This window comes from Bombus huntii, chromosome 15, assembly GCF_024542735.1.
Source record: "Bombus huntii isolate Logan2020A chromosome 15, iyBomHunt1.1, whole genome shotgun sequence".
Lineage (NCBI taxonomy): Eukaryota > Metazoa > Arthropoda > Insecta > Hymenoptera > Apidae > Bombus > Bombus huntii.
This window is the reverse complement of record NC_066252.1, coordinates 11,055,059-11,081,257: the sequence shown is the minus strand read 5'-3', so window position 1 is coordinate 11,081,257 and position 26,199 is coordinate 11,055,059. Positions and strand designations below refer to the sequence as shown.

Below are 26,199 nucleotides of genomic sequence, written 5' to 3'. Positions count from 1 at the left end.
CTGCGACTCTCCTCTTAACTAAAAATAGCCGTCCGTGGTCGTTGGTTCTTGGATAAACAGCGCGAAGAAAGATAGCGGCGTTTGAGTTATTCCACTGTCGAAGTAAGTCGAGTTCTCCTTTATTTTCATTCCTATTGCCAATCTCGTCTTTTTTAAATCGTCTTCGAACCGAATTGCCGAATGGAAATGTCGACTAAAATGCCAAGCAAATTTATATCTTTACGTACGTTTATAAACGTAATTAAACAAACAGAAACTAGCTGGAGATTTACTTCGGCGTCCGAGTGTCGTGTCAACGATATGTGTATATTTTTACTCGCTCGAGTCTCGATCGAGTCTCGATCGAGTCTCTAGAGATAATAACGCAGCGATCGGTGCCGTTTGCAAAATTTCTTCGGTTCTATTAACTATCGACAAACAGTCGACTGTCGTTGTCGCAAAGAATTTCCGATTCTTGCACCGATTCTTGAAACGATTTCAAAGCAACAGCCTGGACAAGCGCTTTGAAATTACGTTCCTCGATACGTAGGCTTCGACTCGTGTTTCCGCCGCGGAAAACGTTGTTATAGGTCCGCTTTCGTTGCGAAATCGTACACGACACGCTGCAATTACATAACCTTGTAAAATTATGAAAGAGAAATCTATAATATTAGTAATATCGTTAGCTGGCAGATTATCGTTAGCGTGCAAGAGACTGTGATATCCAGATAAAACGAAATACCTGTTACGATGCTTACGGTGTATTGAAATAAGGTCGGATTAAACAATTCTATAATGGAAAAATACCGTTTATAAAAGTACGGTAAGGAACATCTTTTAAACGTACAAAGTAGCCGACTATATTATTTCTCATTCTCATTCTCATGATCTGTCGTAAAGCGGTGCGATCGACGCGCGATCTGCCACCAATTTTGTAGCGGCGTTAGACGTAAAGATAGATACAAATGCGACAAATATTTATTTAATCGTAAAATACGATTGAATTTTTTGAAAACACCAAACGTGAAATGCACGCTAGAAATGAAGAAATAAAAAGGAATATCAGGGTACAACATTTGTACTATAAGGCATCGATGTATTAGTAAGTCGTTCCGCATCCCTGGAAGATCGACGAGGAAGAAGAGACGCGACTAATTGCGCCGCGCCGGTATTCCGGAATTGCTTTAAAGCATTAGCTGGAACGTCGCAGAGAGGTATACAACCCCCCAAGATGGCTGCTCCCGGGCGTATCGACGTTTGGCGTTTGCAGGGTTTCCCAGAGGTAAGCTCATCGGAAATTGTGGGTCTTCCCTCCCCTGGCATCGCCCCCGCCGCCTTTGCTGGCCCTTCAAAACAAAGAAACACACGTAATTAAATTTTTGTCCGGCACAAATTAATGTACGCGACACGGCACGCTACTGCACGCCATGGCCTGGCAGCTACACCATCGCCAAAGGAACTTTAATCCGCGATCCGCCTTCTAATCGACATCCAACCTATCCCATTCTCGCCACTTTCCTTCCATCTCTTCCCTCCTTTTCTCCTATCTTTGCAAGATTCGCTCTCACCCTTCCTTCCTTGCTTACTCACTCTCCTCACTTTTATTTTAACCGTTTCTCCAGCCATCGAACATTTTCACCTAATTAGATTTATATCTTTGGACTCCTCTTGTTTACTTTTAAGAAACGTTAAGACACTTGTGATAGGAGCAAAGATCGAGTTCAACAAAGATTCATCGTCATTGGCTTTGATAATTTCGCGTTCATCGAGTTATTTTCCACGGATCGATGAACACGGCAATTTCTCTACCGATCCAAGCTGATATTCGCGTGAGATTGTCCGCTGATTGTCAATCATCGATAAAAGTAAAAAAATCTGTTTTTCTTCTGTTTTTGTACTTTGTTCCTTTCCCATTCCGATCGTTCTATCTTGTTTATCGCATCTTGGAAATACCTACCACGTAATGACACATGGACAACAAATATCTTTTTATTTTACGACAGTTTTTGTTCTTATTAACTGTAGATAATCCTCTTATGGTTGGGAAAAGGAAAGGATTTCGTCGTTAGGAATACTTTTTTAGTAAGTAGAAAATTATTCGTGATTTACGATTCGGTCCTCTCGTTAACATTTCGATGGCTACATTGCAAATCAGAATTACGTTTATCGCCTTTAACCTTCTTCGGATATATTTGCAAAGTTCGAAGAATATCGAACGATAAATAAAAGACGATAGTTTTACCATTATACGATATAAACAGGTAAAAATCACTTCGTAGCAACGAGTACGTTTCATAAAATCAACGCGTTGATCGGGTTGACGAAAGTGCCATTTTTATTTCGTTACAATATCCTTAATTTAGATAAGCGATAGAAAAGAAGCGTTAGGATACAGATGCTCAAACAACGTCGAACAATGTTCCTACTTCGTGACATTAAATAGCGATATTTATTCATACAAAAATAGATTAATTGTTTAGAAACTAAACTATTTGTTTAGAAATTAGTATCTATTTACAGCCGCACGAGTTTCTACATGAATTCGCTAGAATAATACAAAATGATTCGTCTCGTTCTTTTCAGCTAATTCCAATTTTCGCATCCTCCTTATGAATGTCACGGAGTTCCTGTAAACAGAAACAAAATATCGAAATACATTTGGTACATGCTCGTTGCAACATGGTCGTTCGTTTCGTATTAAAATGGGGAAAAAAAACACGCGAACGTACGTGTAACATTCGATAGTGGCCTCCTTTCACTTCGTGTTGCTCGGTTTGTTCGTAAGTTGCTTGAGTCGTTAGACGCGTTGCACTTTCCGCCTCTAACGGGCCGAAAGTCCAACCACCTTCTCCGTCGAAGCGTAACAGTAGTTTATGATATTTCGCGAGGGAAGCCACGCGATGCGTGATAGTTAACAACGTTATGCCTTTCCTTTTGGCAGTTTCGTAAATCACTGCTTCAGCCTCGAGGCTCACGGCACTGGTACACTCGTCTAACAGCGCATACTGAGGCGCATGGTAAAACAAACGCGTCATCGCGAGTCTTTGTTTTTCACCACCAGACAACGTAGAGTCCCAGTCACCAAAAGAATCCAGTCCATTCGGCTCTCTCTCTGCCAGACTTCGTAGATCCACTTCTTCCAACAATTTCAGCAGTTCTTCGTCGCAACAGTCTTCCGTTTGTGATTCCGAGGGATATATGATCTGATCGCGCAAGCAACCGACGGTCATGTAAGGTTTTTGGGGAATATAAAATAAGGCGGGTCTTTCTCGTTTAGCAGAGTAATTTTCTGCCGGTCTTATCAAAGTGCCTCCATACACTGGCCATAAGCCAGAAATTATGCGGAACAGGGAACTCTTTCCACAGCCATTGGGCCCAGTAATTAATATATGGTCCCCTGGTCTTATCTACAAAAGTAAAAGCGTACGATAATTTTCCTTTTTTTTTTTTTTTTTTCCGATAGTTTGTGATAGTTTAAAAATATAACGAAGCTTACACAAATAGTCAATCTAGGTACAATAATTTCACAGTTTGGTGTAACTATTGGCACGTCGATCAAGCTTATACTGCCATCTGTACTTTCACGTACGATTCCTATAACAAATGTCCTCTGCGTCTTATCATATCCGATCAAGTATACTTCAAGAATACTGCTAACCTGTACGCTCGTAGAAGATTACCTTTTATCACCGGTGCTCCGTCTTTCAATTCGATTATACTATCTAAAGCAAAATTGGTTGTACTATTTGTTGTTCTCGATGAACTACCAACGATATTTCTTCTATATTTACATAGCGCAGCATCTTTAAATACATCCAACATTTCGCTGACCCGTGCTGCGTATCCAGCTAGCGCCACCAATTCCTATAATACATGAAATTCGTTATAAACGTCTTACTCTTAGAACTAGCTAATACGCTCTCTCCGTTATTCTAAATCTTACTTTGTAAGACAACATCAGTCTCTCGACGGCATCTGCCCCAGAACTCAAAAGATTTTTAGAAGTTGTCAAGTATCTAGTTCTTTCGCTCACTCCGCCTATTTACAAGGAAATAAATCCGTTAGTATTTCGCATACTATAAACTAACTTTATATTTAGCACGTACGTACCATCGCCGTCATCTTTTAAAGCCACGTTTCCTGATGTCACTGTGGTATAAAGAAGGGGCATGGCAATAACTAAAAGACCAGTGCCGGACCATACGTATTTCATGAGCAGTTGTTCCAACATCACGTACCAAAATTTTAGGGCTAACACTCTCCTTAAGTGCGAAACAAGAGATTTATAAGCGGTAATCAAGTATCGGTGCTCTGTACAGTGACCTCCGTAGAATGCTATCTCTTCTGCATGAGCACTGATGCGAGCATGTGCCTCTCTTAATATTCCACGTTTTGATGCTTCTTCGGCCACTAACTGGCCAAATTTAGGAGAAGCTAGACGTAGAATCTGTCCGGTCAGACCAATTACCACGCACGATAACAATGGCCCTGTAAAACAATACAAAGGAAATTTACTATGCTTATTAATACGTCGCTTAATTTGCCTTTCAAATGATTAGACTCTGGTTATTCGTACACTCTCTATAACTTGCTAATCGTATTACCGTGTATCCTTCTTGCTCCCATTTTTGAAGAGAAAGAAATAAGCGCGATGCACACCAATGCACAATCTAACAATGGCTTGGTTAAACTGGAATACAAATGTGCCACAGAACTAGCCAATTCGGACAAATCATCCGTCAGTCTTTGTTCAGCACCTCCAAGTCTAGTGTCCAGTGCAGCCACTCTATAGTAGGTCTGTTGACTCAGATACATTTTGTAAGCATGCTCTACCAGGCGTCCTCTTTAAAAACAGAAAACAGAACTTGACACTTGTTTGTGAACCGTTAAAGCCATTTGTAGCAAACTACAAATCAATACATTGTTCGTGTAAATACCTAAAACTAAGAGCCAATCGTCCCTCTAGATATCGAATAGCCGAGTTAACGAACGTCGCGGGGAAAGCTATAGCGAACCATCTCGCGAGCATCAAAGAAAACCCTTGAACGTCTCGAAGCACGATTCTCTTCACGATTTGACCTTCTAAAGTGGCTACATAGATCGACAAAAACGTCCTAGCTAGTAACGTCAGAGTGGCACAAGTGAGTAATCCGGCTTCGCGCGTCTTCCATCCAGGAACCATGATCTTCAGCAACGCGATCAGCTGTTTAATGAATTTTCGGTCCAAACCCACGTTTGCTTTCCCTGCCTTGCTGTTCAACTTGCTATTATTAGCATTATTAATGTCATTCTTATCCCTGCTCGGCACTTGGACGCTATTCCGAGTTTGCTTTTTCCCCTTTTGGTACTGCTTTATAGCAAAAGTCACCAACGGATAACCGATCTTGATGAAATAGAGAGTGGTCGCTACCCCGACTATACCACGAATCAGCTGCTCTTGCCTAATACCGTATTTGGTAGACGTCTTGTCGATTAATTTCGAAAACACCGACGACATCCTGCCGGAGGCACGCTCTCATGGGAGCGTATCGCGGCGTAGAAAACTCGTTTCGAACGTCGTTTTAATCGAAACGGCTCGTTTCGATGCTGAATGGTTCGTCAACGACGATCGTCACTCATTGTGCTACTATTAGTGGCAACCACTTCCGCTTCGTTTCTCTTCACAGCTATTCACAAGTGTGAACGTTAAATATACACGGTAAGAGCGATTCGCGCGATAAACGTGTGTATTCTGCTACGTGCGCATAAAAGAGAAAAAGAAACACACACACACGCATACGCACACTCTCTCTTTCCGGCTCGCGATTGCTCGATCCACGTAGACCGGCTACCAGCTGGCGACTGTTCGTCACGTCTCTCGCACGCAGTTTGCCGTTCCGTTCTCTTTTGGACCCTCTCCGCGGCGGCAACTAGAACCCGTGACTGGTAGATCGCCTGTGCTTGTGTCTATCGCTGGACTTGGATCCGAGCTCGTCGACTGCGACCGTGCGTCACTCATTTTTTCGAGCCGCCGATCTCAGATACCAAAATGCGCTCTCCTGGTACGCTAGTTCCGCCACGCTCGTTCCGGACCAACTCTAACATAGATCCCTTTGTGCGCAGCGCTTAGGCGAGCAGACCGTACCGTACGATAAAGTACGATAATATTATCTATATTATGTTGTTGACATTGCCATTATTGCTTGACGGATATCTGTGATATCGATAATCGCGTGCGAGCCTCTCGGCCGCTAGAATAACCGAGACCATTTTTTATGAAATTTTTAATTTCATTTCCTAGGGACGTAATTAGTGTTCAACATTTCAGACAGCAAAGGGCCTATCTTCATGAGTTTATTTATCGCAAGAGTAAGAACATAACATAACCATAAATTTCAAGGCAAATTTTAAAAAACAATGCACGCTATTGTTATTTTCTCTTACATATTAATTTATGGAAGTGATCAACGTGGCTTGTGAGCTACTATAAGCATGCACTATAAACGTATCGTTCTGCAATTCGAATGGAATATGAAATTCCGATTAAGGAACATTCTGTTCTCTCCGTAAATTATTTACAAACTATTATTGATCTTTCCCGACTATATTTTAATTTAATGTAATCTCGAGTCGATCTATAAATTTTCTCAAAATGTTGACATTTTTTATATAACGAATTCTATGAAAGATTTAGCGAATTCGAAGATTTTTGTCGAGAAACTTGTAGTTGACTCGTTGTCGAGAAATTTGTTGTGACAGCCGTGTTTCATCTCGTACAGTGCTAATGAAGTTTCAAAATCTTTTATATAACGCATATATAATATGGACGTACAAATTTTGTACGTATTCAAATACCTTTCGTAAGCAAATGTATGTAATGTAAATTGTGCAATATGGGGGTACTGACTAAGGAAAATACGATATATTTTATCCTAAATTTTGAGTACAATTACAAACGTTTCTTACGTAACGGTTATTCCAGAGAAACATTAGTGAGTTGGAAAGAAAATAGTTTTTGCTAGAAAGATTACGCTCGTATTAATTTAAATGCGTATAATTTGTATTTTTACTTCATAATTTTATTGTCAAATATTTCCAACGAATAAGAATTTGTATATCGATATTGTTCGATATTTTAGTTTGAGATTACAAAACTTCTTTTTAGTTTGTCGATATTGCATATAGGAAATTTTATTATGTCGTCAATTAATTAATGGCAAGTATGAATCATTGACCGTATTGCGACTTGCTTGAAACTTGAACACGCGGTACATTTGTGGATCAAAGTGCCGCTACTTAACTGTATTTGTCTTCCTCTCTTTCCCTCTAAAGATAACGTTGATGTGTGCGTATATACATATATTAAACACACGTCTCCCATATGTATATAAATACTTATATTCTTTGTCTTCTTTCCCCGTAATCTTTTTCTGGCCTCTCCGCTTCTTTCACCCGTCTCCCCTATTAGTTATGCTACGAATCGTTGGTTGGAACTCGTATAGTTAAGAGCGAAATATCAGTACCAGTTACGCCGCTAATTCTTTGGACCTTTCGGTTAGCTGTTAGCTTCTGACTAATTCTTATTTTAGGCACAAGCGTTGTATGCGGCGCGACGTCTCGTAATGGCTGCTTTAAAGAACGAAGTATATAATAGCAGATATTTAGATACAACAGATAAATAAGTAGCGAGAGGGGGGGGGGCATGGAGTAAGATCGTTGCCACTTGTAACTGTAACAAGTCGCGATAATTGACCGTTGGTCATATTTGAAATAGAACATAGATCTATACTTCTTGGCGTTTCTGTTTTTCTTATGATCATATAGTATACAGGCTATGGTGCACATAAACGGACGTAGCGTACAGTGACCTCGGCGGCATTCTCCGTGTCGACTTTGTCGACTTTGTCTCCTTAAAACTTCGTGATCGTACGACGCTTGGAATTCGTGGTCGAACGATCAAGCGACTTTGATGTATATCTTTGAAAATATTTTTCTCAATCAGCAATAACATCGATGTTGTCGATAATGTTAACAGATATTTTAAATACAAATGACTCTATAGAGACATATATTATAGCTTGTAGATGTTCAATATCGAGGAGGAAAAATTGTTACACGAGAGTTCGATATACGTAATCTGAGAGTTCGTATTTATTTGCATTAGCGAATAGTACACGATATTATTGCGAATTAAAGAGAAAAACGTTTTAGAGGTCATCTGATACCCTGAGATCGCTGTATTCAGAAATATCTTTCTATATATATACAGGCATTATTTGGACATTACGATTAGATAAAGCGTGGATATTTTTATATGATTGTACAGTGTTGTTGGGAAGTATAATTTAGAAAAGAAAGGCGAAAATTATTATTTAGAGGTGTTGGGAATTAGACATGTATGCATACTTTGAATCATTTATTGTAAGAATACGAGAATTAATTTAATTAGTATGTTTTATTTAAGAAAACAAGCGAATCCTGCAACTGTATTTTTATCATGATTCGATAGACGTCTATCAACTAGTCGTTTAACCTCTGCGGAAGTTAATTACGACGTTAGCCTAACACAACAGTCTATAGCTATATCTACAGATTTCCGGTTTGCCATTCTCTTCGTTTTTGATATATGCTGCTACAAGAAAGAGTCTAATGGAAAAATACCTTACAATTCATACGAATCCATAATTGATTTTATTTATCCAATATAATGTGGTTAATTTAATGTGGTTAAAAGGTTACATCGCGAACTATAATTGCGAATTATAATTAATTATCCTCGTAAATTTTCAATCGATCGTTTTAGTTTATCCTATGATTATTATTTTACATTCTTCGTTGATTATAATTATTCGTTACCGATGCTAAATAATTACGTAATTGTAATCATTTGTCAGTTTTCTCGCTAAGAATTTGTCATATTCGTGCGAATATACTCGTTCCGAAGCTGAATATTTACGTGCGTAGTGAATCATGTGTCGTAGAAAGTCCATTCCGAGCGAAGGAAAAACTTGTTTAATGCAGTTGCAACGATCACAATGTCAATTTCAAATCGTGCTTCTCGTGGAAGAGGCTCGCGTAGCAACGGTTTCGCGTGAATTACGGCGAGTAACAAGATCGGTGCTCTACTTTGTTCTGATTCGCGTTGCACGATGCCGATATTCCCTGCTCCGGGAAATGTTGTTTTCCGCGATTATAGAGGAAAGGGGAGAGACGTCGAACGAAAGGCGATGAAACACGCCAGTTGAACTCGAGACCGATGCAGGATGCGTGACATAATCGCGACGATATACGAGAATTCACGATGGGACCGATTTTTCTCTACGTTTATCTATGCCAAGTTAATATTTTTAACCTTTAAACGACGACATAACCTCGAAATAACACCACGCGTGGAAAGTAAGGGATACTGTGTACTAGGGATACATACGATGGTAACACGAGAAACGTCTGTTTTCTTCGGTTAAGGTAAATATACTATCGCTTTTCGCCAGAGCGAGTTTATTAACCAGTTAACGAATGTATCCGTGACAAATGCCTATATAGCCTTGACAATTTGCTTATTTTAGCCATTTATATTTACGAGCTTCTACCGTGGTATATAGTATAGCTAGGTAAAGATATAGCTATTTCGTAAAAGACGTATCACATCCACTTTCATTGCTTATTTCTTTTCGAATTGTTTTATCTACGTATAATAGATTTGACCAGATATGCACGTACATTTATTTAGCAAAAATCGTTTGTGAAACCGCAGATAAAAACGTCGATCTCGTCGATTTGTTAAATTTATCGAGTCTCATCTTAAATATGTTAAACCACTGCTTAAACAACTATTAGATTTCATCTTAAATGCATTTAATTGTCTAATATTTAAACGACAATACGATAATTTTGTAACAAAAATGCCAGAAAACATTTTCATTTTACTCAAGTACTGCTGTCGTTGAAACGTCGATCTTAAGAAATTTGGTAATTAAATATTTACAAAGAGAAATAGGAAAGTATATGATAAAATGTAGTTTTTTTATCACGATATATGTACATGTATGTAGCGCAATTAATGGGATAAGGGAACGTTGTAGTTGCGTATTTTGCAATCTCACGACGGTAACAAATCAAGTACGCTTATTAGAGTGATTTAGTTCATTATACGTTTTGCAATTCGTCGAAACAGAATTGAACGGTGGAAAGTACGACGCCGACTCTATTAAGGGTAATGGGTTTCCAAGTTTGATAGAAATTGGAAATTTTGTCTAATTTGGTAAATCGCGAATGTCAGTGTTTCGAATTTTTTAGGGGTTTTAAAGTTGCTTCCTATTTTCAAAGATAAATACCTATATTTAAAATTTCGAAACATCGATTATTAGTAGCGAATATGACAAACGATAAACAATGGACAACAGGAAATAAATGAAAATTTAAAGGGAAAATTTAAAGGGAAAAGGAAAAATCCTACGTTAAATATGCTCGCTGCTCGCCTCTATCTTACCTTCTCGAGTCTATATGGAACTTTCGATTACTATCGTAATCTACTAATCGCCGATGTAATCAGTGGTTTTGAAAAATAATGCAAATCGAAAGAATCGGTTCGAATGGCTGATCTACGGACGACGAGTGTCGCGAAACGTTGATCGAAAGGATAAGAAACGACAAAGGATTTTAAGAGAGGCGACCGTGTTTCGATATCCGGAGACAGGACGAGAGGGAAAGCGGACTGCTTTTTGAAGCGGCATTTACCAGCCTCGCGGCCGCTATTTTGCGTTTCGTGCAAAACAGAGAAAGTAAAAGTGAGCCATCGCCGTTGTACACATGTGTACGGTAAGCTGGCTTTTTCCATCATTGGCTTTCTTTCTCTCCGAATGTTCGAACGGGCGAGCTCATTCGCTTTCGTTCTCTCCGAATGTTCGAACGGGCGAGCACATTCGCCACACTTTTTTCCAATCTTTACGACCGTTTCACTCGATTACGAGTAATTTCGGATCGATTTCGTTAGCCAATAAATAATACGGTTGTTCCGAGTCTCGCAGCATGTTTTATCGGTTCTACGACACCGAGTATCGCGGGAAACGATCGTAGGAAGGATCGTGTTTGTTTTGCGCGTTACGGATTCCTAGTAGAGCGCGAGATAAAATATTATACAAAGGATATAACGAGCACCGAACGTTAATGACATCCCAAGAAACCTAATCGTACGTAGAGTACGCTCGCGAAAGTATTCGAACGCTCTTAGAAACTTGTTGCATATATACGCGTTATACGAAATATTTTGAAATCCCATTAGCGCACTAACGAGGCATCCGTTGCGTATCCAGGCGTATCGTGATTATAGCGACAAAGTTTGAAACGTGTCTGGCAAAGCATATAAAAATTAGAGAAGTTATACAGATGGAAGATACACAATATCGTAGAACTAATTATCGTATATCTAACAGCTACTATTCACGCTGTGAAACGGTTTAAAGTTAATTTATATTTGATCTTGACTCGATGATAATCGAACGTACGAATGTTTCTTCGTTTCTTGAGTTATCTAGAGGGAATGGGGGGAAAAAGTTGCGTTCGACGTTGAAGAAAGCTGGAGAAATTGTATTCTTTTTTCGGATCGTCAGTTTTACAGTATTCAAGGCCACTTTTATTTTCTTCAACGAAAATACTTACGTGTCGGTTTTATTACACGAAACGTACTACGACGTTTCGAACACGACCAACTAAATCGTCTTTCACTTGGAATAACGATGTTCGTTCGTTTAAAAAGGCGTATTTCGTACGAGGCACGTTAATGTTACCGCGATACAAGAGCGTGTTGCGAAATTATAGATTATCGTCGTTACGTTGACTCGAGAACGGCAATTAATTTCCGATTAACGTTGACAAACGTATTTTGAAAGAAAATTAACTGGAAATGCTGGTTATTTACACGCATATAACGAGTAAACCGCGTTTGTTAGGTTTTTTTCAGAAAAAAATCGTCATAGGTATTTTTGAATGTTTTTATAATAGACTTTTTATAATTTCGCCTCTATTCCGTGTTTCCTCTTTCCGGAGATTCAATGGAAAGTAAAGGTTTTAGGAGAGAGTCACTGGTTGCTCGATCAGTTCGCGTGGCTGGCTGTGAAATTTCTCTAAAAGCTTCGAGGGGATACGATCTTTGACACCGTTCTCGTCTTTCGCTTCGGTTCGTTTTGATAACGGGGCTGCGTATCGCGAATTGGTATCGATTCTCACGTCTTTCCAATAATGCACTTTCCAATAATGAAAATAAGAAAAAAATAAAAAAGTTATTCCGTTACGGTGCCCTGTAAGAAAGAGGCAATTAATTTCTAAAGCGAACGACGGAAACCATAATACACTTTCGTTTGCAAACTTTTCCTTTTATTTCGCCTCTTTTTCTACTTACGATCGCGTAACGCTCGAACAAAGCTTCGCGTACAAAAATTTCATAGCATTGTCGTAGATGGATCGCAGACAGACTTTAGCAACTTTGATTCTTTCTCTGGCACTTTTTAGCGGCGCGCGCGTGTCAGGTGAAAACCGCCGCCTGGTACACCTGAAATCTCTCTTCTAAGGCGGATATTTCGCAACGATCTTTATCGAGGAACGATAAGTCAGTATCTAATCGGAAAAGCGTTGCTGCGAACGCTAGATAACCGCGACTGTACAGAGTTTTCCGTCATCGTGTAATTACAACGACTACCGTCGAAGTTTCTCCATTTTTACTTTGCGCGTGCAAAAGTTGCGTCGCTCCCACGGAGTAGAGATCGAAGCAACGTCGTTTCTTTGAACCTACGTATGGAAACGTACGTATAGAAAGCTCGGACAACGATCTATAGTATGCACTACCGAAGCATAGTCCTACGATCCTTGTCCGAAATATATAGCACCGAAAGCTATGGATTTCGTATTTAAAACTGCAAACGTTTGTCACTGTGGATGTTAATTGTCTCTAAATTTATTAAAAGCACGGTTCGAAAGCCGATTTCATTTTAGTCGATTTTCGAGATTGGTTTCCGTTAGTTTACTCGAATCCGAATCGAATCACAGCTCCTTCGGGTTTCGACCGATTTCGGAATTTTCTCTCTTTCTTTCCTTTTTTTTTTTTTTCATTTTCATTTTCATTTTCCTTTTCTCTATTATCGACCAGCGTCGAGATTTCCTCGAAAAGTGTGTCGAATCGCGCAACGATCCCTGGGCCCGATGGATTTCACAGAAAGTACTAGTTGGTTCCAGCTCGATGGTCGTTTGCAATTAAAGTCGCAGTTCGACATAGATCGACATAGATTGGATGTAAAAACGGATAACGAAATCTTTTGTACGATTACGTTAGAGACAAGTTCGTTTCTGACGAGTTTTGTTAGCATTCGACGATTGCGTAACGTTCTCGACGATCTTTCGCGAGGAACGAGAGAAATTGAGATTATCGGTGATTTAAATTCTATTCGATCTATTTATAGCAACAAGTAGCGGCGTCGGCGTACAAAAGCGAAGAGATTAATCTTTCCAAACGAAAGCTAAAAGACAACGTAACGAAATCGAATATTGGATCGAATATTCTCTGCTTACATCTGCATACGTGTCTTGGATGGTAGATCGATAACGACGCCTTAATCCTATCGTACGTTGGTCGAAGATCGTATCAGAGATCGTAAAAAGATCGTTTAAAGATCGTGTAACTTATATTTTTGAAGCGACTAATTTTAGTAGAAATCGTAGATACCGGAAAAAGCAACCGGATAGGAAAAAAAATATCGGAAAACAGCGGCGACACGATGGATCGAAATAAACGCGCAACTCGAAGAAATTGCAGTATCTGTCTTGTACGTATTACGTATAATGTATTTACATCGAGAAATCCGTCATTCTCCAAGAGACGATCGTTTCGATGGATTTTTTTTTCTTTTTTCTTTTTTCTAACTTGACAAAATAATAACTTACTTTATTTACCTCTTTTTAATACTGCCGCAATTACGCAACTTTTACACGATATTTCGCTGCTTCGTCCTTAACGAGTTAAAAACCAGAGGAGTGGAAGGCAGAGGGTCCGTTCGTTAAATCGCTATCTTCCCACAACGAAAGGTAAAGTCGACGCGTGGCCTCCGTCATCCCCGACCAAATAGGTATGGAAACCGGTTGCACAAGGGCATTTCTTGCTATCGCTATTCGTAGGATACACGCTGCAAACGCTACTTCCTGTAACAAGCATTAAGAAAATTCGTTTCTACCATCTTTGGAGAGATTGATTAGACGTTCGTAGATAGAAATTCGTTAATTTGAATGTTTTGTACGAGACTGGTTTTGTCGATATATTCCACGGGCCAAGATGTTGCGTAACACTGTGTGTGTGTGTGTGTGTGTGTGTGTGTGTGTGTGTGTGTGTGCGTGTAACCTTTATGACGTTACTTTTAGAGCTCTAACGGGGACGAATGCCACGAGATCTAGATGAACTTGTCAAATAAATATATCTACGTGATCGTAAATCATTGCGAAATTAGAAGACAATGGCGAAAATAGGAAAGAAGGGAAAGCGAAAGAGCCGAAAGCGATCGAAATACTTTTTCTTTTATTAATCGCGAATTTTTATTTTGATTTCTGTAAAACATATCTCGCAGATTGCTACGGAATACGAAGGGGACGGTTAAACAGTTTTTTTTTTATTCGGTAACTCCTCGATCCGTCGATACTCGCGATTAACGACATTTTTACATAGCAGAACGTTCGCACATGTATTTAGAAATTTTAATATATTTTATATCGAAACGAAAGCACTCCGACTGTGTAACCTTGGCCCAGTGGTGACTCTCGTGTCGTCGTCCTCGTTGATTTGCAAAACAAATCTTATCGCTATATACCTTATATACGTTGTATAACGACTGGTTCGTATTACGAAAAGCGAAACGATTCGTAGGATACGATAGTAATTTGTCAGCAAAATCCCGAGTCTAACGAGGTCGGTTTACGTCCGAGTATCGTTAGAATTCGAATTATTATCCACCACGTGTGAATCGTCTGCTTTGTTTCGTCTATTACGAACGTCTTCTCAAATTTCAGAATTTCTTGACACATGCCAACGTAATTTGTTACGACGTATGTATAAAAGGCGTGCCAGAAGACATTCCAAGCGACAAAGTTACAGCGGGACGGCTCTTATACAAATGTCACTCACCCGAGCCTGTTCGCAAAATGTTCAAATTAAAACCTATGTAAGATCAGTGGACGGATCAAGGTCTCTTTCATCGTGAAAGAGAACGACAGTGACTCGTAATATTACGTACACCTTATCTCGTTTATTCTTACATCGTTTCTCATGAGAACCACGTATGCGCGTATTTCGCGTAAAGGAAACTTTTACTTCTGTCGAATAATTGGATAACGGAATAGAGTTATGAGCGTTACGGTGTATAAATTTCAAACGCGTACATGTAAAACGGCAACGAAAATTTTAAAACTACGATACGAGACAGAGGCGATATTCGAATAATCGTTCAAGAGAATATAAACAAAACGAAGATAAAAATGCTAAAAAGTGCAAGGAAAGTTTAAGATTAAAATTATTTCGAAATAAAGCGTAGATGTCTGTTTTCCGTGTATCTACGTATCGAAACTAGAAAAATGTATAGGATAATAAAAAATGTATAGGATAGCGTAAATATCCGAGATAAAGAATTTTTTACTACGTACGATAAATTTCTAATTAGATTCTACCTCTTTCTTTGTGCTGATAATTTCAATTTAAAGTATATCGCATATCGGATATACGATAAATAGTACGTGCATAGTGGCGGCAAAATGTATTCATTACGGTATTTACGTTCTAATTAATTAAGTCGAAGCCTATCGAATCTCGTATCGCGTACGCGTGGTACGCGCATTAGTACGATTATACGAATTTGACGCTAGAAAGATGAAATACGTATATACGTAGAATCTGATAAGAAAAATCGACTGATTCTAAAGCACCTACTCGTGTAACTACTATTAGTAGGAGTACCTCATCCGCGTCTCCCACCGATGTCGTCCTAGTCCGCAGTTGCCAACTGGTCGCGGTGGCTTTGTACCTTCGATCTCAATACGTGGGGGAACGAGCGTGTTCGACCAGCGTCGAACGATCGTCATCCGCTTGGTCGCGAACGAATGCCGACGATAGTTTATCGGATATTCTGTCCGACGTGGCTTTATTTCCAAACTTGAAGGCAACGTTCGTACCATGGAGATTGCGCTGCGAGGGCAACGCCTCCAAGATTCGAGGAGGATTCCGCTTTATCGCTTGATTAACGAGACAACTTTTGTTATTTATCGAATTTTCTTCCAACGTGCAACCTGGTCGGCTCGTTCGTCCGGTCGGTAGACGTTGCGTTGGCCTGTAACCATCCAAGTCGCCGATCACTGGCGCGCTACTTTGCAGATTTAAGGCGTTCAGTTGAAGACGATTGCCTCCAAAAGGAACGCTTTCCTCGGAACCAACTGATCTGCTGAGTCGGCTGCCCGGTTCTACAACGCGGTTATGATCGTTTATCTCGTCGTTTGTTATGTAGGATTTCTGTTTTCCGGATTTGCTAGTCGCGTACGCAAGTTTGCAAGAGGAAATAGATTTCTAGATTTGAAGCAACGAGCTTCTTAGGTCGATCCGTCGATCCGTCGATGTATGCCCTTACGGATCGTTCGCGAGACTCTATCGTTCACGTTGTCGTGGCGTGCGGCGTATAGTAACGAGAAAAATAAGGAAAGCCGGCGTTCGCACCTAGACGATCTTCAAAACGATAAAATACCGTGTATTTTCCGATTTTGCTCGACCGGTCGGAATCGTCACGCATCGACGGATTCAACGGTTTTACAAAGTAAGTTTTTACGGTTTTACGTTACAACGACCGATATCGGTTGCAACGACCGATAAATTTTCATCGCTTTTACATCGCTGCTTACCAAAAGTTTTTGCTTCTCTCGCGTGAGCTAGGAGCTTGTCGATCCTATTTCGTCGGAAGTACGTGTCAACGATATCGAGTTTCTTCGCTTGTTCCTGTTCGCTGCTCTCCTCGTTCTCAGCTTCCACGTCCATCTCGTCCGCGTTATCCTCGTTATTGCTATTATTGTTAAGATCCGGTTTGGAAGGCATTACGTTGTACTGTATATTGTCTTTAGGCACCAACGACGCTGGAGGAAGGGAAATACGTGGCGTCGCGTCCGGTAATCTCCAACGACCCAGCTCGTCGCTCCAAGTGGCCGTGGATCTGACGGCAGCGACATCGCGAAACGGACATCCGGGTCGAAGATGAGGAACCATCGCGTCGCATATTTGCGAGGTAAGCAGTTCTCTGCGCAAAAGATCGCGTCGCTCCGCGTCCCAGCAAGCTTGGAGATCGGCTGCTTCCGCTTCGAGTTGCTTCGCTCGTTTCGCCATTCGTTTTAGCGCATCTTCCGTCGATCTACGTTGGGAATATAATTTTAGTCGAATAGAAAGATACATATAATGTATGATCTCGAAACGTATTAAACGTACTCTTCGTAATAATACCAGGCAACCCGTTAAACTACGTTCTATCGTATATTTTATTTTCAATTATACTATCAATACTCCGTGTAAATACTTGAGTTTGTCGAAATTCTCGGTAGAATCAGAAAATCTAGAATCTAGATTTCGTCGTACGAATTGTTCAAAGGATAGAATCCAATAGCGTAAATCGACCGAACGAAATTTATTCGTCTCTTCCCGCTAACGTTTCACTCTAACTTCGACGAACAAAGAGGTATACGCCGTACGTTTCAATTGCACGAACCGTTTCGTGCGTACATATTCGACGCAGCTTTCGCACGTTCAAACTACTAACCGGAGTTGACCATACACCTGGAACACGCTTCCGTTTCCTTCCTGAGCGCTAGTCTCCAGAGCCGAAGCGAGAGCCTCCAGCCTCTTTCTTCTTTTTTCTCGTCGTCTCCTCAATTCGGCATTTCCTTGCTCCTCTCCTCCGATAGTTAGCTTCTCCAGTCTCTTCAATACCTCTTGCATGGCCGCCTCTCGCTTCTTTCTTCGCCTTTCCTCCCGTTCCACGTCCTGTTCGTCCATCGGCTGCTGAGAAACAGGCTTGGGCCTCGTATCGCCAATAGTACCAGCTTCGTAGCGAATCTTCATAGCCTGCAATTCCTCTCGAAGCTTCTGAGCAGACAGATTGGAGTGTTCGCACTCCTCCTTCAATCTTTTCACATGTTCGCTGTATTCTCGTTGCTCGATACTCTCTTCGTCTTCGATTTCTGCCTTCGCGGCTATCTCTTTTACGAGCGACTGATCGTTCGACTCGATCAACTTCCTTAGACGTTGCAGTTCTAATTGATATTGCCTCAGTAAAGCATCTTTCGGATCCTCGTTGACGACAGGTTTGTTCTTGATACATCGAGCTCTGGCTGCGTATCGCAAGGTACTCAGAGTTTCTTCGGCGTCCACGTCGCTGCCACTTATACAAGCTATCATCAGAGTTCTTGCGTTTCCACCGAGGCTGTCTCTTAGTAGCCTGGTTAGCTTGCTGTCTCTGGATAGGGAATTTTCAAAGGAAACGTTTAGTGACTTTGTGATCGATCGCGTTCGTTACGCGATGTTTCATATCGTCTCAAGTATACGAGTTTCTTCGAGCGTCGATTTAAACAACGATCAATCCCTTTAGTATAGGCCTTTAAAGAACAGCCGATACATCCGCGAAGCGTTGTAAGAAAGAATTTATTCAACGACTAAAATTTTTACACCATCTTATCTAATGTTGCGATGTTATTCTCGGCATAACTAACGAAGGAAGGAACCAATCATCGGCTATGAATCGACGATTTTAACGAAACTTACGTCTGATGTAGTTTTTGAAAAACAATATGATTCTACTATGCCGCGTTGCGTCACCTATGATACCTTTTCCGGAGACTTTATCTCTGGACTTAACGAGTTCACCCTTTTTACAATCGTTTGATATCGAAGTATTCCTTTTTGGCCGTCAAGTGGCGTACAAATTAGAAACTAACTGACTTTTCTCCTCTACTTTTCTTCGCACAAGTACGTTATCCTAACGATTCTAAAATTTCGTCTAACAGTCTACCAACATACCTATACGGCACGTGTCTGCCATGACCAGCAGCCAACGCACTGATCACGTTTCCCAGCGCCGAAAGGCTTAAATTGATGCTAGCTGCCTCTTTCAGTCTATCTCCGGTAGCACCAGTTCTCGCTTGCCTCTCGGACCCGGCAAGATCCACCAGGTGAAGCCTTCCTCTCTTTACCGGATTCTCAGTCTTACTGCTCTCTTCGTTAATGGCCAGCGTTTCCAAGGACAACGTCAACACAGCGTGACTCCTGGAACTAGCTGCGTTCATTTTCGTAGCTGCAGCGGCTCTTCTTCGATCACCTTGTTCGACCAGTCGTGCGCATTCCGCCGCATCTTTCACCGTCACCTCTCTCAAACCTCCAGCCACGTAAGTCCCGCGATTGGGATCCTCTTTCAAGGTCAACAGATCGCTCCCACCGTCTTGCAATAGATCCCTTAATCGTTCGTTGTAAATTTCCAGGTAACTGAGCAGGGCCAAGTATCTCATTTCCGCGCTGGCCGTCGACGTGGCCTCGAAGATGTGGTCTAAAGTACGTTCGATGAATCCACGCATTGTGTGCGATTTCCCGCAGCCTGTTTGTCCGTATGCAAACACGGTGCCATTGTAGCCGTCCAGTACAGCTTCCACGATGACCGAACCAACGTTTTCGTAGACAAATTCTGTAGTTGCTTCCGGACCGAAGGCGGCGTCGAATTGGTACACCTTGCCGTTTCCGGGGCCTGCGGCTGCTGGACACTCGAGGGTGCAGCATTTTGACGCAGAATCGATCGTTACCACGTTCTGCGCAGGTGAAAAAAATACGATAGGTGAATTTTCGAGTTTACCGATAGATGTGTAAAGCTTGATGAAATTTCGTTATCATTAATAATATAAGTTTAATAATATCTAATGATTAGTAATCGATTTAATAGCTTTGTTGCTTGTAGCTCTTTAATAGCTGTCAAAGTTGCTGTTTCCAGTATACCGCAAAGTATACCGTTTGCAGTATATAACGAGAGAACGCGAAGACGCAGAGGGAATAGAAAAAGAAAAAGGATAGAGACGCGAAAAGTAACGAGGATCGGAGGAAGAACGGAAAAGAAATAAGAGGCTAGAACCAAGAAAGAAGAGCGCAATGGCGTGTAATATCACATCATATCATGTGTAATAATGTAAGATCGAAGTACAGATATAGCGCGATATACTGCAGCATGAATTAAGGTCACTGTACATTTACGAAACACCGTCACTTGGAAAAATATGTTTTCTTAAGTTCGTAGTGTGCATGCATGTAGGTTTCCGTTGTGCAAATATTTTTCTGTTTAGTCCATTCTTAAAAGCGAACTACGCGTATAAAGGAGGATAAATATTCACAAATGTTCCTGCCTTTATTAATAACAGGGTTTTTGTAAATTTCATCTGAGCGGAATATCGATCGAGCAAAAGACTTTGCCTTTCAAATTAAAACCTATAACTGCACTCCCGTAATTTACAAGCAACGCGTGCAACAACGATTAAAGTTATTTAATTTTTTTTATAAAACTAATCGATCGACGTGATTTATCAATCACGTTATATCGCGACACTTCTATACTCGTTATGCAAAAACTATCTGTGTAATGTGGCTATTATTTGCAACGTCGGTTTAGCGATAGTTCGTAGTTCGTACTCGTATCGATTGAATTTCGCGGAAATAATAATAAAACGCGATTGTCGCTTCTTTCTGTTTCAGTATTGTAACTAAATTATCGATTCGAGCTTCTTTTCCCATTTTTCGTCCGATACGTCGAGTAAATAAGTTTCGCAGATATAATTAAAAGCCAGCTGCCTGTTAATTTCAAATGTAGATTAGTTTCAAACCAAGTACTCTGATTAAAATTTCCGTAGTGACACGTGATTCAACAACGTTGGTCGAGAGTTAAACCTGATATAACAAAGTGAAACTAAATTACCTTAAAATTAAATTAAAATTGTAGAGCGGGATACGATCCAACAAAATATTAATTAACAATTAACACTTGACATAATAAATACTCTGAATGCATCGAACAGCAAAATATGAAATAACGAATATTTTTCCTGATAATTCCTGTATCTTAAATCATTTTACCTTTCTATATGCATTATCAAACTTAATAAAATTGAACGAATACAGCGCACGAATTCTTTCAACAAAGAAAAACATTCTACACTTCTTAAGTAATGAAAAACAAACGTAAATACAATTAAAAGAACAGAAAACTTTTATTCTATCTGTCACGTGTTGACTCGAAGTCCCTTTCCACTTTCATCGTACGTCGATCAACGTAGCTCGCAGCTATGTATCACGGGCCATCGTGTACAGTGAGTCGTCATTAAATTTACTATTCCATAAGATATTCAGAAGGTAACGTAGGCACGCTAAGCTGATCGGTGCATACACGATGCATAGATAGTGGTATCGAACCGCGTCGTTGCACACATCATTTTACATGCCTATATATATGTATATAGTTTACATACGTATTCACATGCTTATCGATGAAGCGGAATATATGCCAAATCGATGGAAAGCCACAGTCGTGCTACCAATTTTATATCCTCCTTGTTTTTCCCTCTTTTACGTTCATGTACGGCGACACACGTGGTTGACACACTGCCACAAGACTTTGCGTAGGTGCGATCGTATGATTCGCGATAAATACACGCACATATTGCGTATGATTTGTAACAACGGTATAATGATTTTCAGATTTTCAAAAGTTCCGCGCTAATTATTAAACGATATATTTATAGTTTCTTGTGTTTTGACCTGGTCTGGGTTTCGGTTCACACGAGGTTCACACGAATTGCGATGCATATTCATGAAACGTTCAACGCATAATTAAAAACTTGTCGATCGAAACCTGAAAAATTATGAATATCTCGATAAAATGATTTTTTTATTAAAGTATAAAAGTTACAAACGTAGTATACAAACTAATAGTTAACTGTCATATTTGTTATTTTTCTATATTCTTCCGTATAATTATAACTTTGGAATAGTATGTACTAGGTACTTGAAGTAAGCATGATGTGCGATTTATCTGTGAGGTTAGAAGATCTGCTTTTATTTAATCTATATCTTAAAAATTAAACAATTTTGAAATCGAGAATTTCTCAAATAGCGAAACTCTTCCGTTATATTACATAGCATTTGTGCAAAAGAAATTTACAGTTTTATTGATGTGAATAGTTGAATATCGTGTCATAATATTTTATAACAGATAGCTCCATAATGTTATAATTAAGTTACATTTCAAGTAATAAGCAACTGTAGGGATACTTTTCGACGATGGTGTAGGATTTCTAGATACGTAGAAAAACGAAATATACTCGTTGATACACGTTACGGTAAACTAATTATTTCGCCGTTCTTTCAATTTCTTTTATTGTTAAAAAATTACGTTTGGTTTGTATGGGATAAAGGGGATTTCTTTATTTTATTTCCGATGTAAATTGTCGAATTCATAACCTATATTATACGATCAATTTTTTGTTCTTCTTTACGGTGTGAAAGAAATTCAAGCTCTTTACGGTTTACTGCAGAATTATAATAGCTATAACAGTTATAAGCAAAATTTAAACACTGTGCGACACTAAAGACAGACAGTTTCTATTTGTTAAAAAATTCTTACATTCAATGCCACGTCATGTTGCTAACAGCCACAAGACGTTAAAAATATTAAAAAGAACTATTCAGTTTAAATAAATAAAAAATGCAGTTCTCTTTTTACTAACGCGTTGTGTAATGTGGGACGAGAGCTTAAGGCTGAGCCGAGTTTTTAGCTTGTTGGGGGATATTCGAAAAGATCTAGAAAAATTCGTGGCTATTTATTAGCATCTCTGCCACGATATCCAACAGGTTTCAAAGTGACATATTTAAAAATTTGTTTAAAAAGATATCGACATTTAAACAAAATTATTTAAATACGCGATCGAAAAATCGTTGAAGGCTTACACGTCCCACATTGCATATAGAGGGTAAAAGATCTGAAACAAAAAAAAAAAAAAAAAAAAGAAAAAAGACATCAATCAGAATCTTCGTGGTGACTTTACTTACTTAATAAAACTAAAACCAGCCTTAATCGGACGAAATTCATTCATCCAACGAACTTGAGTCAAAGATTCGAAGATTCAGAGAGGATGATCTCGTAAAAAATTTCCTAGCGGAAAAATTACAGTGTCCATGCATGTTGCTCGCGTGTTTTGATACGGTCGCTAGGCTACAACGCGTTCGATAGAACAATGACGAGTTATCCATATACTTTCCACGAATAAACAAAACAAGAAACAGAAGCGGAAGCGTGCATAGCGCACGTTGGTGGCGCGGGTGCATGTGACACGAACTCAGAAGCGTCGACGATCTCCTGGCTGTTCATTGTCCGCCTCTATGAACGTACCCTGCATCCCTGCTGGAGCTCCCGAGCGTTCATTGGGCGACATCTCACAGCCACCTTCACAGACTCGCTCATCTAAAAACGAAAGACACTAGATTAGGCAGAGAAAGAGATTTTGCCTTGAGGATTGTCGTTACGCGTAACAATTGTAGAAGAGTCGTTACACCTTGACTGTTAGATCGCTATTAGAAGATGATAGTATACTTGGTTGAAAAGTTGGTGACCGACGGGCAATTAAGTATGCATTTTATTTTGTTGTAAAGCATAGTTCTGTGTATCTTTTGCACTATTTGAACGGTCGAATATATTAATAAATTATGTTTCCCGAATTAACTTATCGATAAATTAAATGAGAATATCAAAAGTCACGAAAAATGTTATCGCTAATTGGATTGAATTTTCGTCATTTTAATAAGTATATCGTGCAATTTTCGACGCCATTATTTCGCCGACATTACTTGATATTGTGTTTCTCAGGAACATATTGCTTTTTGCTCGTTAAGTATTTCATTCGTTTGCCGACGAAATGTGTGTGTGTGTGTGTGTGTGTGTGTGTGTGTGTGTGTGTGTGTGTGTGTGTGTGTGTGTGTGTGTGTGTGTGTGTGTGTGTTGTCCTTGAACTCAGTTACGCGTTGAATCACCCCGAATTATAGTGTGTCTAAGCCGTACAACCCACCTCTATGTATGCGACCAGCATTCATAAAATCGTATTTGAACGTAAAATGACCAAATGTGCCATTTAACAATGCATAATACGACAAGAACACCTGATAATAAAAATTTCGCAATTACGACCATAAACTACATTACAAAGTGAAATGTTGGGATCGATAGTTTGAAAAATATGGCAACTATAAGACCTAGTAGTAACGAATTGTATGAAAATTAAATTCTTAGAACAAATGAGTTATTATTGATTAACCAAAAAATTTCTCATTCCTATAGATCGAGTATAGAAACTAAAAAAATATTTTAAAAAAATATTTTTGCATATGATAGTATCTCTCCTTTGTTTAATAATATTTTTATTTACATGTACCACATTCTAAAAACATCAAATATAAAAACTAATAAACTAATTTTAACTTTCTTCAAGTTCAAGGAGTCGACTGAAACTGAATTGATTCTGAGAATTTAACTATGACCTTCAACTTTGAAGTATCAATCAGGCTGTCAAGATTCACGTTATTCCGTATGACAGATAAAACGAATAATAAATAAACTAGAAATAGAATGTTTCAAATATTCATAAATACCAGTTAATACAACTAACGTGATTATGCATAGAGTATACTGAATGAGTTACGGGTAGAATATTTTGCATGAATTAATTGATTTGTATAATTTTGAGCGTATATATAATTAACAAATTTTTATGTTATGAACTTTTAAAGGATACCTGTAAAATTTCATGTCAAGCACTATCAAATATCGATATCAATTGGATGGAAATATCGATCGGATTAAACATGCAAGAAATACAAATAGGTCAAGTGCAGAAGGTTAATGGATGTGTGGTAAGTGGCATAAATCATACGCAGGTGTCGCTCATGTACTCGAGTAAAAAAAGATTATATTAGATTGGGGTAAATACGAAAGCGACATAAGTTAAGCCCGCGTACAATTCATTCGGTGTATTTTACATTTACATTTGCACTTGCTATGTAGATGAATTCTGATTACGAAGGGTAGATAAAGAGACGGCCCCCTAACCGAATGAACTCTACGAATTGACCTAGTAGTAAGGAAAGTTTAAATCGACTAGACTAGATCGATTTGTATCGGTTTGTCGAATATTCTCTATTTTATACAAAATATGTTTTCCTTTGTCACATTTAGTTAAATATACAACTGTATTTGATACAATATTGTCTACGTACATATATATATATATATACACACGTGTTTTCAATTTTGAATACATTTTGGACTTTTTTAGTCTAGTTTATCGTTTTCCCTCAGTTTACGAAACATTGTATACAGTTGCTTTAAGATAATTATGTTAATCAATCTTAATATTAATTAACAAATAATCGTGTGAATTTAGTTTTTTTTCAAAGCAATTTGTATGGTAAATAAAAAAAAAGCATTTAATTATATAATATATTATAATTATTTAATTATATAATTGTTTGTTTTTATTAAACAACAAGAGAAATGAGAATATAAATATGATATTAACATTGCATTTAATTGTCACTTTATATTTCATCAGATTATAAAATTGTAAACCGACCAAATATCCCATTATACGAAAACTATTCGAAAGTGATTACCGAATCTTTCAACAAAAATATATACATTCTTTTAATTGGACGAACGATTCTAAAGCTTTTGTTGTAGACGTAATTATAACTACTTATGTTTTAAAACGATATGCTATTGTTTTTAGTGCAAAACAATATATGTAGTTCGGTAACCTTAAAATTATAGCAAAGCAAGTTATTTGAAATATTAGTATGTGTGATTGAAAACAAGGATCATGAAAAATGTAAAAAAGACCGAAGAAATAAATTTGCAAACGATTATAAACAGTTTATAATAACTTCGTCGATAGTTTAACAGAAAGTATTAATCAAATTAAATCAAAATTACTCACTTCAATAAGCGTATTTTCCTCTTCGACATATGAATTATCCTATAATTGTGAAGATATATGTCCTCATGTGCCCCGTAGAAATAATTTGATATGTACTTACAGCGTACTGCATGACAAGCACACCTGAACTGACAAGCAGCTCTAATGTTGTGAATTGCTAGTACCTTGGTT

The 26,199-nt window shown here is 38.9% G+C and overlaps 2 protein-coding genes and 2 long non-coding RNA genes across 8 annotated transcripts; 2 read left to right on the top strand and 2 right to left on the bottom strand.

Moving 5' to 3' along the window:
* Positions 1-323: 323 nt before the first annotated feature.
* Positions 324-19,273, top strand: LOC126874144 (uncharacterized). Of its 2 annotated transcripts, none has more exons than XR_007692670.1 (3): positions 324-1,261; positions 17,092-17,252; positions 19,129-19,273. It is a non-coding gene; the product is annotated as an uncharacterized LOC126874144 (long non-coding RNA). The 2 variants fall into 2 exon arrangements; XR_007692669.1 differs by lacking the exon at positions 324-1,261 and adding an exon at positions 6,366-9,423.
* On the bottom strand, positions 2,292-5,860 carry LOC126874101 (ATP-binding cassette sub-family D member). Of its 2 annotated transcripts, XM_050635743.1 has the most exons (9): positions 4,917-5,860; positions 4,584-4,822; positions 4,090-4,467; positions 3,923-4,017; positions 3,771-3,843; positions 3,660-3,701; positions 3,476-3,573; positions 2,709-3,386; positions 2,292-2,606 (listed from the first exon to the last, which is right to left on the bottom strand). In XM_050635743.1, exons 1-9 carry the CDS (start codon positions 5,474-5,476, stop codon positions 2,559-2,561), a joined length of 2,211 nt encoding a protein of 736 aa, XP_050491700.1. In that variant the 5' UTR covers positions 5,477-5,860; the 3' UTR covers positions 2,292-2,558. The 2 variants fall into 2 exon arrangements, with proteins under 2 accessions (XP_050491700.1, XP_050491699.1); XM_050635742.1 differs by having other exon boundaries at positions 3,660-3,843; positions 4,917-5,857.
* On the bottom strand, positions 13,997-26,184 carry LOC126874098 (osmotic avoidance abnormal protein 3-like). Of its 3 annotated transcripts, none has more exons than XM_050635734.1 (7): positions 26,029-26,184; positions 23,433-23,504; positions 19,034-19,812; positions 17,778-18,473; positions 16,876-17,375; positions 15,944-16,443; positions 13,997-14,145 (listed from the first exon to the last, which is right to left on the bottom strand). In XM_050635734.1, the coding sequence occupies exons 2-6, from the start codon at positions 23,502-23,504 to the stop codon at positions 16,019-16,021; spliced, it is 2,472 nt and encodes an 823-aa protein (XP_050491691.1). In that variant the 5' UTR covers positions 26,029-26,184; the 3' UTR covers positions 13,997-14,145; positions 15,944-16,018. The 3 variants fall into 3 exon arrangements, with proteins under 3 accessions (XP_050491691.1, XP_050491690.1, XP_050491692.1); XM_050635733.1 differs by having other exon boundaries at positions 23,298-23,504; positions 26,029-26,177; XM_050635735.1 differs by lacking the exon at positions 13,997-14,145 and having other exon boundaries at positions 16,116-16,313; positions 23,298-23,504; positions 26,029-26,177.
* LOC126874145 (uncharacterized) lies at positions 19,690-21,567 on the top strand. Its single transcript, XR_007692671.1, has 2 exons — positions 19,690-19,838; positions 19,959-21,567. It is a non-coding gene; the product is annotated as an uncharacterized LOC126874145 (long non-coding RNA).
* Positions 26,185-26,199: the final 15 nt, after the last annotated feature.

Excerpts from the sequence above, each read along its gene's own strand:
- LOC126874101 (XM_050635742.1), bottom strand. The coding sequence starts at position 5,476 with ATGTCGTCGGTGTTTTCGAAATTAATCGACAAGACGTCTACCAAATAC. Across the intron at positions 4,468-4,583 it reads GGGAGCAAGAAGGATACACG|GGCCATTGTTATCGTGCGTG; the intron begins GTAATACGATTA and ends ATTGTTTTACAG. Across the intron at positions 3,387-3,475 it reads TACCTAGATTGACTATTTGT|ATAAGACCAGGGGACCATAT; the intron begins GTAAGCTTCGTT and ends TTACTTTTGTAG.
- LOC126874098 (XM_050635733.1), bottom strand. The coding sequence starts at position 23,411 with ATGAACAGCCAGGAGATCGTCGACGCTTCTGAGTTCGTGTCACATGCA. Across the intron at positions 19,813-23,297 it reads GTTTTGTTTATTCGTGGAAA|AACGTGGTAACGATCGATTC; the intron begins GTATATGGATAA and ends TCACCTGCGCAG. Across the intron at positions 18,474-19,033 it reads GGCAGACACGTGCCGTATAG|AGACAGCAAGCTAACCAGGC; the intron begins GTATGTTGGTAG and ends TTCCCTATCCAG.